Below are 17,268 nucleotides of genomic sequence, written 5' to 3'. Positions count from 1 at the left end.
CACAATGAAATGGCACTTTAAAGTTTACTAAATGCTTTTTATTGATCCTAATGTAATGGCATGCATTTCATGCAGTTTATCATGTTTCATTTATTAATTTATTCACTCTTCACACTCACATCTGCCTCTATCTAATCAACAATCGACAGATTGACCCAAGTCCCTGTTCTACATTTTTTCTTTTCAATAATTCGTTTTACATGGATGTTTGTCACAGAAGGAAAGGTTTGCCACTTCCATCATATCGTGAATTTAAAAGAGTCAGTTATCTTTTTGATAGTGTTTGTTTCTTCTGTAGAATACACATGTGAAGTTAACTAGACCAGCCTGAATATTACAGTTTATAAAAAAAAAAAAGTAAATTTGATGCTATTGTTGTCAGATTTTGTTGATTCGAAATGTTACTAAAACGCAGTCTTGAATCATCTTTTGCTGCAGGACAGCTATTGCGACATCATTCCAGGAAGATTGAATGTGAAGTTTGTACAAAGTATACAATGCTGGTACAACCATATGTGGGTACAATATGCCTCACATGACTAAAATTGCGTTTTTCACAGTAAATACTACAATTACTCCAGTTGGGAGAGCATCTGTCTCAGTGTGGACAAAAGGCCAAAGCATAGAGAAAAGATGTACCCGGATTAATGTGGACGTAACCTGAGATCCAATTCATGTCCTAGCACATCTGAATTCTCAAATAATTGATTACACTACTTATTGATTAAAGTTCTGAGTAAAAGTGGGTGGTCAGTATCGAAAGGAATGACAGAAATGCATTTCCAGAGGAAGCCACGCTGAGGTCAATGGGTCGAACAGAGTGCCACCCATTTCCCCCTTCTTTGAATGCGTGGAGCTTCATTGTTACTGTAGATGCAGGCTTGGCGGGGTTCCTGCTGTGGATCTGCTGATAAGACCTGCTCTGACAGAGACTAGATGAACAACCACACCTACTAACACCTGTGATGGCAGATGAGAGCGAGATAAGAGGAAAGATATAGCACCACCTGATCTTCAGAGAGGACCGACTTGCAGTGATAGTGCTAGATCTGGCCTCCAGGCCTCTGCCTGCTGAGGTATCTAAACCTGTGCTGGATTAATTTACGGCCTCCGCGACTTGGAAAGCAAAAGCTCCCACTGCTGTACCAACACACATGCATGAGCTCAGTGAGTGGCATGTAATGCGTGATTGTGTGACACTAGAGAACACGTGTGACTCATGCTCACAAAGCTTTGTTCCCATCTCCAGTAACTCAAAACCTATTGTTGTAAGAAGACAAATTATATCCTCCGGTAAACACATTGACTTCATAGAAAACGTCCACTCAGGGCTTCATAATTAGGCATGTGTGACAGATGGAATATACATTAAAATGTGTGCACCATTATGCTTTTTTGTTTAGTTTGTATATGTTATTAATATTTTAGTTGTATAATTTACTTTTTGTATATTATACTTTTTATGCTTAGTGTATGCATCAGTACGGTAACACCACAATAAGGTTTATTAACTACTTTAGTTAACATGAACTAAGAATGAACAATACTTTTACAGCTTAGTTAAGGTTAATTTCAACATGAACTAATGCATTATTAAAATCAAAAGTTGTGCTTGTTAACATTAGTTAATGCACTGTGAATTAACATGAACAATGAACATTTTGAATATTGTTGAATATTGATGAATATTTTCATTAACTAACTTTAACAAAGATTAATAAATACTGTAATAAATGTATTGTTGATTGTTTGTTCATCTTAGTTAATAAATTATCATTATTGTAAAGTTTTAATCAATATTAAATAATTGTATTTATTATTATTTATTAAGTTCTATGTTTATCACTTAAAGTGCTAGTTAACCCGAGAATGAAAATTCGTCCATCTTCTACTCACCCTCGAAGCATCCAAGTTGTATGTGACTTTCCTCTCTCAGAATATTCCAATCAAAGTTATATAAAAAATTGTCCTTGCTTTTCCAAGCCTTTCAGAAGGGGGTAAGCGGGTGTTTGTTGTCAACTGTTCAGAAGACGTGAAATAATGTGCCCATCTGTAATAAAACATCCCTCACACGGCTCCGGGGGGTGAATAAAGCCCCCCTGTAGCGAATCCATGCATTTTTGTAAGATAAATATCCAGATTTCAAACATAATAAACACTCACTTCTGCTGACTGTTGGGAACTGGAAGATGTGCAGGTGGATGTTGTAGTTCGTCAGCGCTGCGTGGTTAGTGACGAGTGTGGAGAGAGAACAAAACAAAACGCTGGTCACAAATTAGAAGCACAAAACCAGGATTTGTAAAGAAAAATGACGGAGGATTTCGAAATAATCGAAGAGGAGACTGGTTTTCCTTTGCTAAATTAAGGAAACTTAGTTTCCTTTGCTCCTACATTTCTCAGAGGTGCGCGCGACACATACGTCTTCCCTCTTCTGCCTGCACATCTTCCGGTTCCCAACAGTCAGCAGAAGAAGAATAAAAAAAGTGTTTATTATGTTTGAAATCTGGATATTTATCTTACAAAAACACATGGATTTGCTACAGGGGGGCTTTATTCACCCCGGAGCCGTATGAGGGACATTTTATTACAGATGGGCACACTTTATTTCACATCTTCTGAACAGTTGACAACAAACACCTGCTTACTCCCACTGAAAGGCTTGGAAGAGCAAGGACAATTTTTAATACAACTTTGATTGGATTATTCTGAAAGAGGAAAGTCACACACACCTCGGATGCTTCGAGGCTGAGTTGAAGATGGATGAATTTTTATTCTCTGGTGAACTAACCCTTTAATAGATATTATTCAATTAATAAAAACACTACTTATTTAAAATATAAATAAGAATACAAATGATGAAAAATAAGAATAGTGCAAAAATAATTTACAAGTAAGGTGGTGCTTCCATACAATGTTATTTTAACATAACTGGTACACTATTATAGTTTTTTTTTTTTTTGTTTTTGCTAAAATATGTCTATAGTTTATAGTCTATAGTTTTTAAGTGTTATTAATTAGTTATTTGTTACATCGCTACTTCAAACAAAAATTTGAAATATTGCATTAGCAACAAGATGAAATAAGTAAGTTTTTTATATTTTATTTTATTTTAAATAATGTTTAATAATGTTTTAATGGTTTTAGTTTTAGTTAACAATAATAACCCTGTTTCCATTACGTGTTTAAGGAAAAAAAATCTTTTGTAAATCTTAAAATAAAAATAAATAAATAAATAAAAAAACATTACTAACCAAAAGAGAAGAAAATGAAACATTTACATTATGTAAATAATAAACAATGTACTCAAATAGTCTTGTGGAAGCTACACAATCAAGGAGAAAAGGACTTTATTCATTGTACCAACAGACTTTGGCAAATTAGCAATATTCGCATTTGGAAATGCATTTTCCGGTAATGTCAGGGCTGAAACAAATAAATAGCAATTTTTTTTGCAGATGCACATTGCTGGAATAAAGATACATTTTTCTAATTAAAAGACATACAACTGTGGTGTGAAATTAATGCTTCAGCTACTTAAACATGATTTTCTCCTTTTTAAATAAAGCTTTTCAGTTTCTTAAGTACCTTCAAAGGCATGTTTTAGTTAAATAAATAGAATGATCTCCATTTTTAACATGCACAACTGATTTGTTTGGGAAAAGTATATATACACACGGTTCAAACTTTCAATGACAGTATCTTACCATCGCACAGACACACACTCATACAACCACACAGGTAAGGACACTGGAACTCACACATACACACACTCACACGCACTAACATACTTACAAATGCAGATACACTATACATATCTCCGCCTCTATGCTTTTCTACATCATCTTTCAGAGGGCTAACCTATCAAAGTGAAAAAATGCAATGCTGAACATAATGAAAATGAGGAAATTATGAGTCCAAACATCACATTTTCAGCATCTGAACAACACAAGATTTTTTTATAAATTTTTATTTTTACTTTTTTTATTTTTATGTAACAATCACAAAGATATGGATTCATGCATTATGAGCTTTGTGTCTTGATCTTCCACCTCTCCTGGCAGGAAATCATAAGTCGAGGCTTGATGCTTCAGTGACGTCAAACTGTACATCAATACTCTTTTTGAGGATAAGATGAAATGCTACTTCTGAGAAAGTCGTGTACAAACAATCTACAAGTACCTAGAAAAAAATCTTAGCCTCAGGCGCCTGGGCGTTCAGAGCTGGTGCTTCACTGCAGAGATATAAGGACGTAAGTCTTCGAGTTTACTTGTCTTTTCTGTTTTTGCCTGTTTGTCTAAGATCTTTCATCTTTGTTGACGATTCTGTTGTATTTCCTTGATAAGCACCATCTGACTAAGTGAGCTGCAGCGAAGTGACCCACTTTTTCCTTTCCCTGTCAGTTTAGGTTTTCATGAAGCAAAGTAAGAGCTCTGCATGGAATAGAGTCGGTCGATGGGATTCCCCACTCTCGCTTGCATTGAGCCCGCCTCGGACGAGGCCATGAAGCAGTCACTAAGGCTGGTCAGTGAAGTGTCACTATCAATGTCATGGAATATCGAGTCATTTCCTGTTGTAAGAGAAAAGAGATGGTCAGTATGATGTTTGTCTGAATTCTTTGATTTATTCAAAAATACATTAAAAGTAACACTCAAATATACAGTGATCTAAATACATATGTTATTATTATGATCATGTTTTTCATTTCTGTATAAAAAATGAATTGTGATATATTTGTGTGGCAAGTCAATAACATGATGAAGAAAATAAAGCCTCTCACACACGCACGCGCACACACACACACACACACACACACACACACACACACACACATATATATATATATATATATATATATATATATATATATGAGACATAATCATTTTCAAGAAAAAAATTGTATGATTAAATAATGATTATCTCAGACCCTTATATAAATCTATCAATCTTCACAAAAACAACAGAAAATTAATGACTGTTCAATTATGTATTTGTATGGGATCCCACATTCCATGCAATCGGATATTGTTAAACAAAATGGTTTCTCACTAACAACCGAGCTAATAGCAAATGTTTACTTCTGAGCTAATCTTCTCGTTCTATCATTTTCCTTGTGGGCACAGTTAGGTGTAATACGCTTTCCAGTACTTAATGACACCATTCTGAAAGACAGTGACAGGTTGATGGGCTATGGGTTTTTAATGAGCTGGCAATGTTGTCTGTCCCTGCTGTTCTCCCATAAAATCCAAGCTGGAGTGTGATGAGACCGGGGATTTGGGCCTTGCCATTCAGGAGAACGAATGACAAGACACTTGGGACCTGTTCTTAGGCTGCCTGTGACCGATGTCTCCAGATTTATATGGCTAATGTTTGAAGTTAACGTCAATAATATTGAGAACAACTGGAATTGTGCAGAAACAATGTCATGCTGAGGAATTATAGTTCGCTTTCTACCCAAACTTTCTACCAAATGTTGACAAATGTGGCAAACTCTCTGGTTTTGCTCAGTGTTTTGTTTTGCTTGCAGACACATGGATGCTTCCCTTGGCACTTTGTGCATTAGTCATCATGGTTAACCATTGTTGTTTTACATGGCGCACCACAGATCATCGTTCGGCTCTTTAACAAAAATCCAATAGATAGTGTCACACAGCATAACAGACTACACCATTAATCCGTATGAGACCCGGGCAAATAAACCAAACGGGTAGCTCTGGGAACAGTGGTTGAGGCAAGTATGGTTTTGAAACACACTGAATTCATTTGGAAGGAAAACTTCAAAATAAAGTGGTGCGTTTGTGTAATCTCATGAGGAAAGAACAGTGGTATGGTTGCATTCTGTGAACTTTGTGGTCCAAACACAAGCCCCAGCTTCAGGGAGCAAACATGACAGAGCTCATGGGTTGATGCTCACCATATGGGTTCATGTGGTCACCGGGCATTTGAGGAGGGGTGAGGCCCTGCTGGAAGGGATCGGTGCTGTAACCATTTTCCATAGCAACCATCTGTTGCTGGGCTTGAGCCAGTGGTGTGTAGGAGTTCATCATTCCCTCCATCCGATTGGACATCACCTCTGGAATGGGAGAAAAAAAAGTAGATGTTGATCAGCCTTTGAGATATTCTCATGGTAGGGACGACTTACATCATCTCTGTGAACTGGAAAGCATAGTTACTTTAACAACTGTACATAATGCAAAACATTAATGCTTCGTTTAGTAAGAATTGTTCTTTCTAGTGGATTGGGTTTCTCCTAAAATCAAGGCTGGGTCTGGTATCTGCCCTTGAAATCAAGTTGAATTTCACGAAAACCAACAAACAAGAAACACTCTTCTTCTGTAGCGGGAGAAGACGCAGTGACACCAGCCCTATAGGGCAGTACTCTATGAGTCATACACAATGCTGAGGGCTAGGAATGACTCTTGTGGCTTCCAGTCTGGAGCCCACCATCTCAGCCCTCTGCTTTTGAGTGGTGAGCTCTCGCAAAGAAAGATGTCTGCGATTCATTTCTACAGGCTTCCACAAGTTTCCATTACATCTCCTACTCTGATGCAAAGACATCTGATGTTGAGTTTTACCATCAAGTAACTGACTATCATAATTTTTTTTTAAAAACCCACAAAAATAAATTAATAAACAATAACTGAATCAATACAAATAATTTAAATAAAAAATTATGCATTTAGCAGACGCTTTTATCCAAAGCGACTTATTTGCATTCAGGCTATTCATTTTTACCTATCATGTGTTCCCGAGGAATCTATCCTCCAACCTTGCGCTTGATAGCACAATGCTCTACCAATTGAGCTACAGGAACACTGATATTTTATATAATTTCAGATATTTACAACACAATTTCCTCATTAAACATTGATCCTTTTAATTGAAACTCTTTAGTGAATAAATGTTTTCATGACCATCCACAAAGTGTTTATGAGCTTGTCGTTTTTTTTATATAATTCTTTTTTCTTCCACTGACCCAAATACATAAAGTTGTAAGGTAGCATTAAAACTTTTAAAACAACATGACGCAGCAAAGTCTTTTCTAGAATGTTTTTTCACACCAATCACTGGCCCCATAGCTGAAACTACTGGACAGCTGACACTTATAACCAAGACAGATAGGATTTACGATAACAAATATAACAATGTATTAACCGTGGGGCTCCATTGGATGACATATTCCAGCCCAATTTCATGATTCATGACATCATGGACTACTCGAGACCGCTAAGGTATTTCCCAAAGGGGAGTCTGACTTCACAAGACTTCTCAATATCTCAGACCACCAGAATAGTTCATCTACACCTGTCTCTCTAGAGTGTTTCCATCGACCTATCATTTTCTTTCATTTCTCTGAGAAAACATTTCTATTGGTTCATGAAGGGTAAGGTTCATGACCAAAGATGGATCACTATCTGACTTGAATTATCCCATTAAAAGTCACACAGCCAAAGGCCACAAAAGTGCTGAAGCAAACAGAGAGAAACTAGTGTCAGTGTGATAACTTTACACTTCTGATGTTCAACATTGATTTTTTTTTTTTTTTGCTCTACACAGCCGAGTCAAAGCTCCATAAATGAATGCATCGTGAGAATAGTCCAACATCGGTCTATAAAATAAAAATATTATTGCTTGTCCTTTATCGCTGAAGATGATTCAATGATCGCTTGTATTATGGCTTTGCAGGAGAGCAGGCACAAGGGGTTCTGTTCGGCAATAAAATGTCAGTATAAACCCTCAGTTTTCCACAAAATAAAGATAGGAAGAATAGCTCATCTCAAACAACAAAAAAATGTGTTCATATGTCTTTTTAAGGATTTAAAATGTAAATCAAAAATGCTAACAGGTCTTAAATGTATTAAGCAATATTATATTCAATATGATTAACATGTTTGATTATTAAAATGCAGCTTTAGGAAGTACAACAAAAAAAAAATACTTTTATATATTGCTTAAAGGATTTAAAATGTAAATAGACAATGTACTATAAATTCCAGGTCTGTATTAAGCAATGTCATTACCCACATACATACAAAATATTAGGAATTAAATGTTTTCGATTTTTTTAAATTTACCCTTAAGTAAAAGTATTTTTATCTAACACAAAATGTGTTCTCTGTATTTAAACTGCTTTCTGGTTATTTCCACAGTCTCTAAAGACAAACGCACAGAGCGAAGAAATAAATATGACTGATGGAGGAATGGACTCCACTGCCTTACAACAAATATTTGTACAGGAATTAAGACTCTTGAGCTGTAGAGGAAACATTTGTCCTCCTCCGTAGAGCTTGGAATAATATTCTTCACATTTCTTTTTTCCAGACAGTCTCATCCAAACTCATCTGTTACAGAAGCTCGTCTCAGCAACATATTAACTGTCGAAAAAAGACGCTACTTGACGGATTAGCTCTTTAACACTCTCAAATGAAAAATTTGCCTAAAAAATTGTATTGACACATGAAATGTCGCCAAGCATGACCAGAAACAGATTGTCTTATAAATGTGAAGGCCGTGAACTCAATGCATGGCTCATCCTTTGCACCTGGCTGAATGGCAACTTGAGACATTAAGTTCCAGCAAAGGAGGAAACAGGGTGGGTGGATCGGTCAAAGTGGAGGCAACTTCAATGTGCTTATGTTGTAAATGAATTCATCCACCTCCACACTTCCTCCCTGACAGAAGAGCTGCACTCGTTCTTCGACCAGGGGTCATCACCCGTGTCGCTCGCCCTGTTTTTGAGAGGGTGGACATGACTCACACCAAAAGGGGTGATGTGGAAGGTGGTCGGGAGGGATACCTCACTTTCAACCCTTAGATATTCTTTAAAAAATTTAACTTTGACCATTCCATCCCACATGGAATCTATGCCTGAAAAATATGCAGAAAACCTATACAATTTCTGCAAAATTGAATTTAGTTTTTCTACAAGTAGTAAATGTTTTGGCTAATCTGACTGTAGTATTCTCAGCTGCATTTAAACATTTAATAAAACTCCACAGAATTCTGAAAGCACAAAAAACACAAATTGGAGATAGATGCTATTCATTCATGTTGATTTCCATCTTAAAGGTCAAATTTCGGACTGATGTGGATGCCTTCAGGTTCATGTCAGGACATTTTACCTTGGCCCAGCCTTTGGGAGTTCTGCTGCTCCTGTTGCTGTTGCTGTCTCCGCGCCAACTTTTTCATCTGAAAAAATAACGATAAAAGCACAATCAGAAAACTTTGCGACTCCCCAGACCAACTCTCGCCTATCTAAAGAGAGATGCTCCTTGTTGTTCACCTCTGCTTGAACTACGCCAAGCTTGATCTGGCTGCATTATATTATCCACAGCCTTTTGAAGATAAAATCAGGGCTCTGAGGTGGGTTTCAGACGCTAACGTAAGAGCAGGATGGATGTGAGAACATCTCTCTCAAACTCTTGGGGAGTTTTTTGTGGAATGCGTCGAGAGGTTAAGCTTCAGGCAGATAGCGACTGAGATTTGCTGTCTTGAGCCTTGCTTGCTTTTTCCATTTTGGCAGCGGCTGCGAGGAGTTTTGTGAATTGTTGGAGGATTACTTAAAAATTGTTGTGTTATCTGGTCCTTGGATGTACATTATCAGGTTTGTGTGGGTAATACTGGATGATTAATAAGGTAATGTACAGGGTCTGGACTCACCTTAGCTCTTTGGTTCTGGAACCACACTTGAACGACGCGAACACTCAAGCCCGTCTCTGCAGCCAGCGTCTCTCTTACCTAGATTATACAACAAAAATTATTTGTTTCTTTAGTAAAGAGTCTGTGTAATATATGGAATCCCATTTCCATATTAGAGTGTTAACTAACTGACATCTGATTTATTTATTTTTTTCTCATTATTGTGGTTTAATTCAAAATATATTTCTTAGAACTAAATTGATGTTCAAAAAATTTTTACCTCACAATTGCAACCTCATATTGGAAGTTGCTACTTTTCCTTGTTAATTTATAAATGTGATTTCACATTTCACAATTTCAACTTCATATCTCAAAACTAACATAATTGGGACTATTGCTCACAATTGCAATTTTATTGTCACAATGTTACAGTGACAATGTTACAGTGTTTCAAATCTCAATTGCACCTTCATATTATTTCACAAATGCGATGTTAACTGCAACTTGTAACAGGCTTTATTCATTGTAATTGTGACTATCTCTGTTACATTGTGTCTTTACATCTTGAAATTGCAACTGCATATCTTATTTGTGTAATTGTGACTTTTTTTCTCATTTTATTTCAAATAATTGCAACTTGATATTTCATAACTGTGACTATATTTCCCACAACTGTGATTTCATTTCATGCAATTTTGTAATAACATTTCTCACAATTACAACTTTATTTCTTGTACTTGTGGCTTTATATCTCACGATGTGACTTTATATTACAGTGTGACTTTATATCAAGCAATTGTGCCATTTATTGTAATTTCATATCTTGCTGAAACATTATTTCAAGATGATTATGATATCACAGCTGCAAATTTATATCCCACAATGTGCCACTATAACATATTTTAAACTACATCTCATAATTCCCTATTTTATTTTCTCTCAGTTACAAATGACTCCTATAGAAAGATGGTGCTTAAGAGATTGAGGAAACTGATATCTAGAGGAACTCACCTTCCGGCAGGGTTTGGAAGAAACCTCGAAGGACGCTTTGAATGCACGTCTCTGTTGTGTGGTAAGGATGGTACGTGGTCGCTTGGGTCTTCTTGGGTCTTTCCCATCATCTCCCTTCCCAGTTCCTCCTGAGCCCTTCTCCTTCTTGATATCCAACTCCTCATCTTCACTTTTCTCTGGAAAAAAAATCCATCATTCACAGGAATCAGTACTTACTTTTAAAACTCTGCAACTTTTTAGACAACCTAATGATAAATCACTGTTTTTTTTCTTTTCAATTTTAGGAGATTCAGTCACAGTGCATCCATAATGAAAGGAGACACATGTGGTTTTAATACTCTTGTTATCAATTTATTAGTGCATGAGTGGGCCACATCCACTGCAAAACGGCAACTCTGACTGTAAAGTATGTGAATTTGTCATTGGACTGGACATTTTGTCATTTAAAATTAATAGCGCACGGCTTTGGCTGTTTTACACTATATAAATCTTTGATAAGAATCCAACACATAGCGGATGCAACGTATTGGGAAAGGTATGAAAGTGGACTACATATGGGAAATGAGGTCTAATATCCAGGGGAAGTGAAAAAGATAGCAAAACCACAAATTCAAAGAGTGTACATGCTTGCAAAAAGAACACTTGGACAAAAAACGGCTGTACAAATTAATCTACCTGAGCAGAATTTAAGCTCGCCAATCCATAAAGTTCAATATCTCGCCTCATATCACAAAATTTACACTGCCTGTTCATATGAACTAATCAAAGTGTCTCAATTAGTCTAAGGTGATCCTCGGGCGGGTTAATCAAGCCTGCCCTGTGTCGTGATAATCTCTCTCAGTAGGTCCAGCTAATGTGCCATATTCACAAAATGGCTCCTGGCTTTCCTACTGTAATTATTATAGTCAGACGGGGGATTGGCTTTATTGTTCAGTGGGTGGAGGTTTCATCCAATAAGCCACATCAGCTTGTGTTTAATAGAATAATAATAGTAATTAAAAAAAAGGTGCCAAACTCCATAATGTGGCCTGGTTCAAAAGTTAAAAACCCAAATGGGCACGTTCCCAGCGTGACTGTTTTTCGAGATTAAGGGCTTCTGCAATTTGGCACTAGTGGCTTTTGTGGCATCAGCAGTGAACGTCTCTGGCGATTAAGCCTGCGAATGGTTTGGCCTTATTAAGTGATCAGCAGGAGATACAAACATGATGGGCTGATTCGGTCCTCTCTCTCATCTGTTTCTGATCTCTTTTAATGTCAGTGGTGTGGTGTGCTGCAAACTAAATTCCTTGCCATTACACTTCACTTCTTGCGTTCAGGTCAACTTATAAACCTAAAACTTATAAACAAAGAATAGGAAAGAGACAAACATCACAGAAAGTTGACGGTCTTGCTGAAGCATCTGACAAACTTCTCAGTGTTTGAGAGAGTGGGCTGTGTGCATGTGTGCGCGTTTAAAGGAAATCCACAGGGGGATTGGTAGAAGTGAGGCTTGGTTAGATGCCTCATTACAGTGAAGTGAGGGAAATGGAGTCCAAAGGGCTGACAAGAAGTGAGCAGGGCCTGAAATCTCTCTTTTCACTCACACACATTCAACTTTTCACTCACACACACTCTTCTTTTTTCCAGCAACTTAACTTGGCCACATCAGACAGCACAGTGTGGCTTCTCTTTGTAAGAACCGCTCTTCCTCTATTTACTGTTGATTAAAGGGGTCATATTCTACATTTCTGTGCATATTCTTCCCTTTCTTTTGACTCATGTAAAACAGAACGGTCTTAGTGTTTTCTGTCCATACAATGAAAGTCAGTGTTGTTTTGGCATTCATTGTATGAACAAAAACAGTTCTTCAATATCTTCTTCTCTGTTTTGTAGAGCAAAGAAAGCCTTCTGATATCTTCCCTAATAATATGTTCATGAATACACTGGCAGCATGGTCTGTGGTGTATAGATTAGTCTGTATTCATACCTGAATCGGAGTCATCAGGACTGACAGAGCCGAGCAGGTCTTTCTCCCTTTCGTAGTCATTCTTGCACAGCAGCTGTCCGTCCTTCAGTACAAATTCATCCCCTTTCCTAAGCTGTCGGTCACACACACAGCAGCAGAAACAGTTGAGGTGGTACACGCACTCAAGCGCCCGCATAACAAACTCCGTGGGGGCAATTTTCTCCAGGCACCCGCTGCATTTGGTCGCAAATAACCTGAGTCACAAAGAGAAAGAGAGAAATGTGTAAACGCTTGAAAAATATCTGTCTAGAAAGACACAAAGAAAGTCCACATTTAGCTCTAAACCGACACTACTGTTCAAAAGTTTGGGGTCAGGAAGATTTTTAATGGTTTTGAAAAAAGAAGACTTTTATGCTCATAAGTGCTGCATGTATGTGATCAAAAAAATATAGTAAAAACAGAAACATTCTAAAAGAGTTACAATTTAAAATAGCTGTTTTAAATTTGTATATATTTTAAAATGATATGTATTCCTGTGATGGCAAAGCTAAGCTTTTAGCAGCCATTACTTCAGTCATCAGTGTCACATGACCCTTTAGAAATCCTTCTAATATGCTGATTTGCTGTTTAAAAAAAAACATTTCTTATCATTAAAAAACAATGGTTTTGTGGAAACCATAATATATATATATATATATATATATTTTTTTTTTTTTTTTTTTCATGATTCTTTGATAAAAAGAAAGCTCAAAGGGCTTATTATTACCATCTTTACTGTCATTTTTTTACAGGATGTTTCATGGCAATGCAATTCTATCATATCTACTTTTCAAATATTTGTACTACTTTCATTGTGAACAGCATACAGGTTTGAAATGACATGACAGTGTGTAAACCATTATTATTATTTTTTTTAGAACTACCTCTTTAAGAGATAAAGCATCAGTAGGCACCACAGCACAGTGAATGTCTTTACATGTGCTTGTCCAACATAGTTTGGTGATTAAGGGGGCAGGGGGCATGAGGTTGAGCCCCTGAGTGATCTGCTTTGACACTGGCTCATCTGTTAATGCAGCCTGGATAACTCCTCAACGCTCCAGCAGAACCCAATGGGAGGAAATACGGGATCACCTCTCGACCCAACGCACCAGCAAACCTAAATCAGCGGCATGGGCCCTCAGCTCCACTGGCTTTACCCCGCTCACTGCAGTGATTAGACAGGCTCCAGTGCCACTCACACAATGCTACTGAAACGGGAAGTTATTTCTTAGGGAAGAGATGGCTTAAAATCTGTTTGCATTTCTTTCTTTCTTTTTTTTTTTTCGTGAGAGATTGGTTAATGCTGCACATGAAATCACATATATTGTAAATATACAACAACCTAAAATAGAATATAAAAAATTGCATGAAATATTAAAATAGCAAAAATCTGCACTTTGTTGCTGTGAACTGATTTCCTGTCAGATAAACTCTAAATTCATATGCTATGCCACAATACATGTCTGTTTACATAACAGACCGCTGTCACCCCCGCAGCCTTCATTTCCTCCTAACGGTGTCGATAAAATCATTTTGGTTTCATTACAGACAGAGATTTTGCCATCTCGCTCTCATCTTGTGAGGTTCAGCGGGAGCCCACCTCTACAGGAAGCGGGTGTATGACAGTGTCCAGCCCATAAAAGCTGATTTATTAGCCTTGGTTTTTTTGTTTGCTCTGGCTGGTAGGACAGCTGCTCCTGCGCTAGTGCGTATCTCTGAATTTCATCTGTGGCATTGTTCATCGGGTGGGAGAGACAGGGAGAATGCCCATCATCATATTCTGTTGATGGTGGACAGGGTTGGTTGACAGTGATGAATATGTGTTAATATGAGTTCAGATGAATATGTGTAAATATGGTGGGTTTTGTGATGGTAATTCCATTGTGAGATGGTGATTGGGGACTGATAATGACAGCCTGCTGGACACACGACCAGCTGCATTGCTGTTTGTTGGATTTTTATATAGCTGGATATTTTTGTCACTACTGTTGTTTTGCATGTCAGAGTTTCTATCGGCGTCCTTTGAGATGTCATGAGAATAAACCTACGTGGGATCCAGTGGAACTGCCTTGTCATTTATGGAGCAGCATTATTACTTATGTTGGAAAATAACTGGCAAATAGTCATTGGTAGATACTGTAGGTTTTATGTACCATATTATAGACCATTTTTAATCATTACTGTATTTTACTTTATCAAAATTTATATCTATTTTATATTTAGCTTATATTTATATTTACATTTTCAGACTGGTGTTCCAAAACTTAATATATATATATGGTAAACAATATGGATACTGGCATTAGCAGGCTGTACATAAGTTTACAATCCTTTATTTATTGTGGGACAATAAGTAATATAATATAAATGTTTTATTTGCCAGTGGAAAACTATTATTTCTAAACTGTTGGCATATCCATCTACCTGACTCCTTTCTCCAATCTGACGAAGGAATATTTTTGTGGAACACACCTTTATCATTTTGTGTTTAGACAGCCTGATCTAATGTGTTTACTCCCAATTGCTCACATAATTTCGTCCATACAGTTTTCATTAATCAATTGAAAATATAATTATTTTTCCTCCAGAAATTAAGTATTGAGCAAGCACTGAAGATTAGCATGGTTGTAATTATTGGCATGAAGACCACAGCGCTGTGATATGATCCTTAAAACATCTGTAAAGAAGATGAGTTGGTAACAATAACAAGATGATTTTGCACATTCCATCATATTTATGGAGTTTTTGCTGTCTAAACACGTCCAAACACTCACAACTTCCACATTAAACAATGGCTGCCGCAGTGTTTTGGCTAGATTAACCAGTTACAGGCCGGATCTGTCGAACAAGTCAAACAGGATAATGAATCTATCATTACTCAGTCTGAATCAAATGTTCATTCAACAATGCGAATCCTTGTCAAAGACACCAGGGCAAAAAAGGCCGGAAAGCACAGGAAATGAACCCTATTGAGCAGTGGTGACACTTTCTAGTTTCGCCCGCTCACCTCGACGATGCCCCGCTCTCAGGATCCTTCTCATCCAAATGAAAACATTCCCTTTCATCCGCCTCTTTTCTTCTCACCTCCTTTTCCCCAACCATTCTAATCTTGTAAGCCATTATTTTTCTATTTCCCCTCTCTGTCACTTTGCATTATTTTTGCTGCTGTAATTCCCATTTGTTCCTTCTGGAATCTTCCTGTCCTGGCTTTGTCCCGGAATCTAATCCGGACTTTTTGGCTGTCGTCAGCCCCCCTGACCCATTCCCTATTCTCAGTGGGACCTCTGATGGAATAGCCACGCATGACGCCCCTGCTATAGCAACCACACCTCTGCAGGAAGGCGACGGCTAACTTTTCGGATGGGCAGAGAAAGCCTTTCACAAACTGGCAGCAGAAGTAAATCCTTCTTGGAGGAACAAGGGGAATTAGCAGGGAGCAGTGGAGTAGGGATTTAACCCTACCCCTTTTTTCCTTTTGAAAGCACCAGTCACTTCAACTCCCACTGATCGCCACAATCAAACAGAGCAGAGGCGGGAGGTAACAGAAAGAGAGAGAGGGAGGCGGGCAGGCTGTGGTGATGGTGGTGGTGGGTGGGGGGGGGTTGAAAGAGAGCAGCCCAGTGAATGACACAAGCGCTGGATTGTGGAGGAGCCCCTAATCCCACTTTAATACCTTTCCAAGTTCAGCGCCGAAAGAATGCGCTTTAAAACAACACCACAGTGTGAGTAGGCAAAGGCCAACTGGGATGGGGGGGGGGGGGGGTTGCTCTCAATCCCCCGTAACATTACCTGATTAGCCTGGGTGAGCAACAGAGTATGGGCATGCAGGGGAAGAGCAGACCGGACCGGACGTTAGGACAGACTCTTACTGGGATTCCGCGCATCTTGTGGAGGGGATTTTTGTCCTGTGGTTTGAGATGAATGCTGAAGAGAGACTAGAGAGTAGAATCCTTCAGACGCATCTCCACATATTGGCCTTTTTAAACTATCTGCCTCTACAAACTCAGCGAGGGAAAGTACTACCAGTGGACACAAAACACAAGATCTACAGATCCCATTTTCATGCTATTCGTCTCGTTGAGTTAAAAGAGTGTGATGAGAATGTACATTATGACAGTACAGATTAGTTCTAATGTCAAGTGAGCTGCCTTCTAAAATACCTAAAAATATATAAATAAACAAATAGCAACAATGTTATTATTAACAAATATGACAAAACAAATCTATCTATCTATCTATCTATCTATCTATCTATCTATATATATATGTATATATATATATATATATATATATGCTTATGCTTATGCTTATGCTTTTATGGTATGCATTGTTCCTTTAAAATCATCTGCATTTAAATTATTTGTAAATGAAACTAAAACAAGCAAACAAATAAATATATTCTGTGAACAAAGTAACATAGATTATATCATATAGCTGCATGTATCATTCACAGAGAAGGCAATCCAAAAATGCACTGTGACAAGCACTTTAAAATTACTTATTTGACCCAGCTTTTATGTGCTGTCAACTGTAATGTTCATAAAGTGTATTGTGGTGTTAGCTTAGCAACATGCTATCACTAATCTACTGAAATCAATTAGGAGTTCGGTCATCAGTGGAGAGTGATATTTGTGAGA

At 37.6% G+C, this 17,268-nt stretch overlaps 1 protein-coding gene across 1 annotated transcript in view; it reads right to left on the bottom strand.

Moving 5' to 3' along the window:
* Positions 1–3,330: 3,330 nt before the first annotated feature.
* Positions 3,331–17,268, bottom strand: part of LOC132114431 (LIM/homeobox protein LMX-1.2) — a 60,541-nt gene continuing 46,603 nt past the window's right edge. The window contains exons 4-9 of the mRNA XM_059522547.1: positions 12,614–12,846; positions 10,648–10,823; positions 9,658–9,735; positions 9,120–9,186; positions 5,912–6,070; positions 3,331–4,567 (exon numbers count right to left, since the gene is read on the bottom strand). Of these exons, the coding sequence (XP_059378530.1) occupies positions 4,410–4,567; positions 5,912–6,070; positions 9,120–9,186; positions 9,658–9,735; positions 10,648–10,823; positions 12,614–12,846 (871 nt within the window). The 3' untranslated portion in view covers positions 3,331–4,409. The remainder of the gene's footprint in view (positions 4,568–5,911; positions 6,071–9,119; positions 9,187–9,657; positions 9,736–10,647; positions 10,824–12,613; positions 12,847–17,268) is intronic.

Source organism: Carassius carassius, chromosome 34, assembly GCF_963082965.1.
Source record: "Carassius carassius chromosome 34, fCarCar2.1, whole genome shotgun sequence".
Taxonomy (NCBI): domain Eukaryota; kingdom Metazoa; phylum Chordata; class Actinopteri; order Cypriniformes; family Cyprinidae; genus Carassius; species Carassius carassius.
The sequence above is the reverse complement of the archived record's forward strand: the minus strand, read 5'-3'. Positions and strand labels throughout refer to the sequence as shown.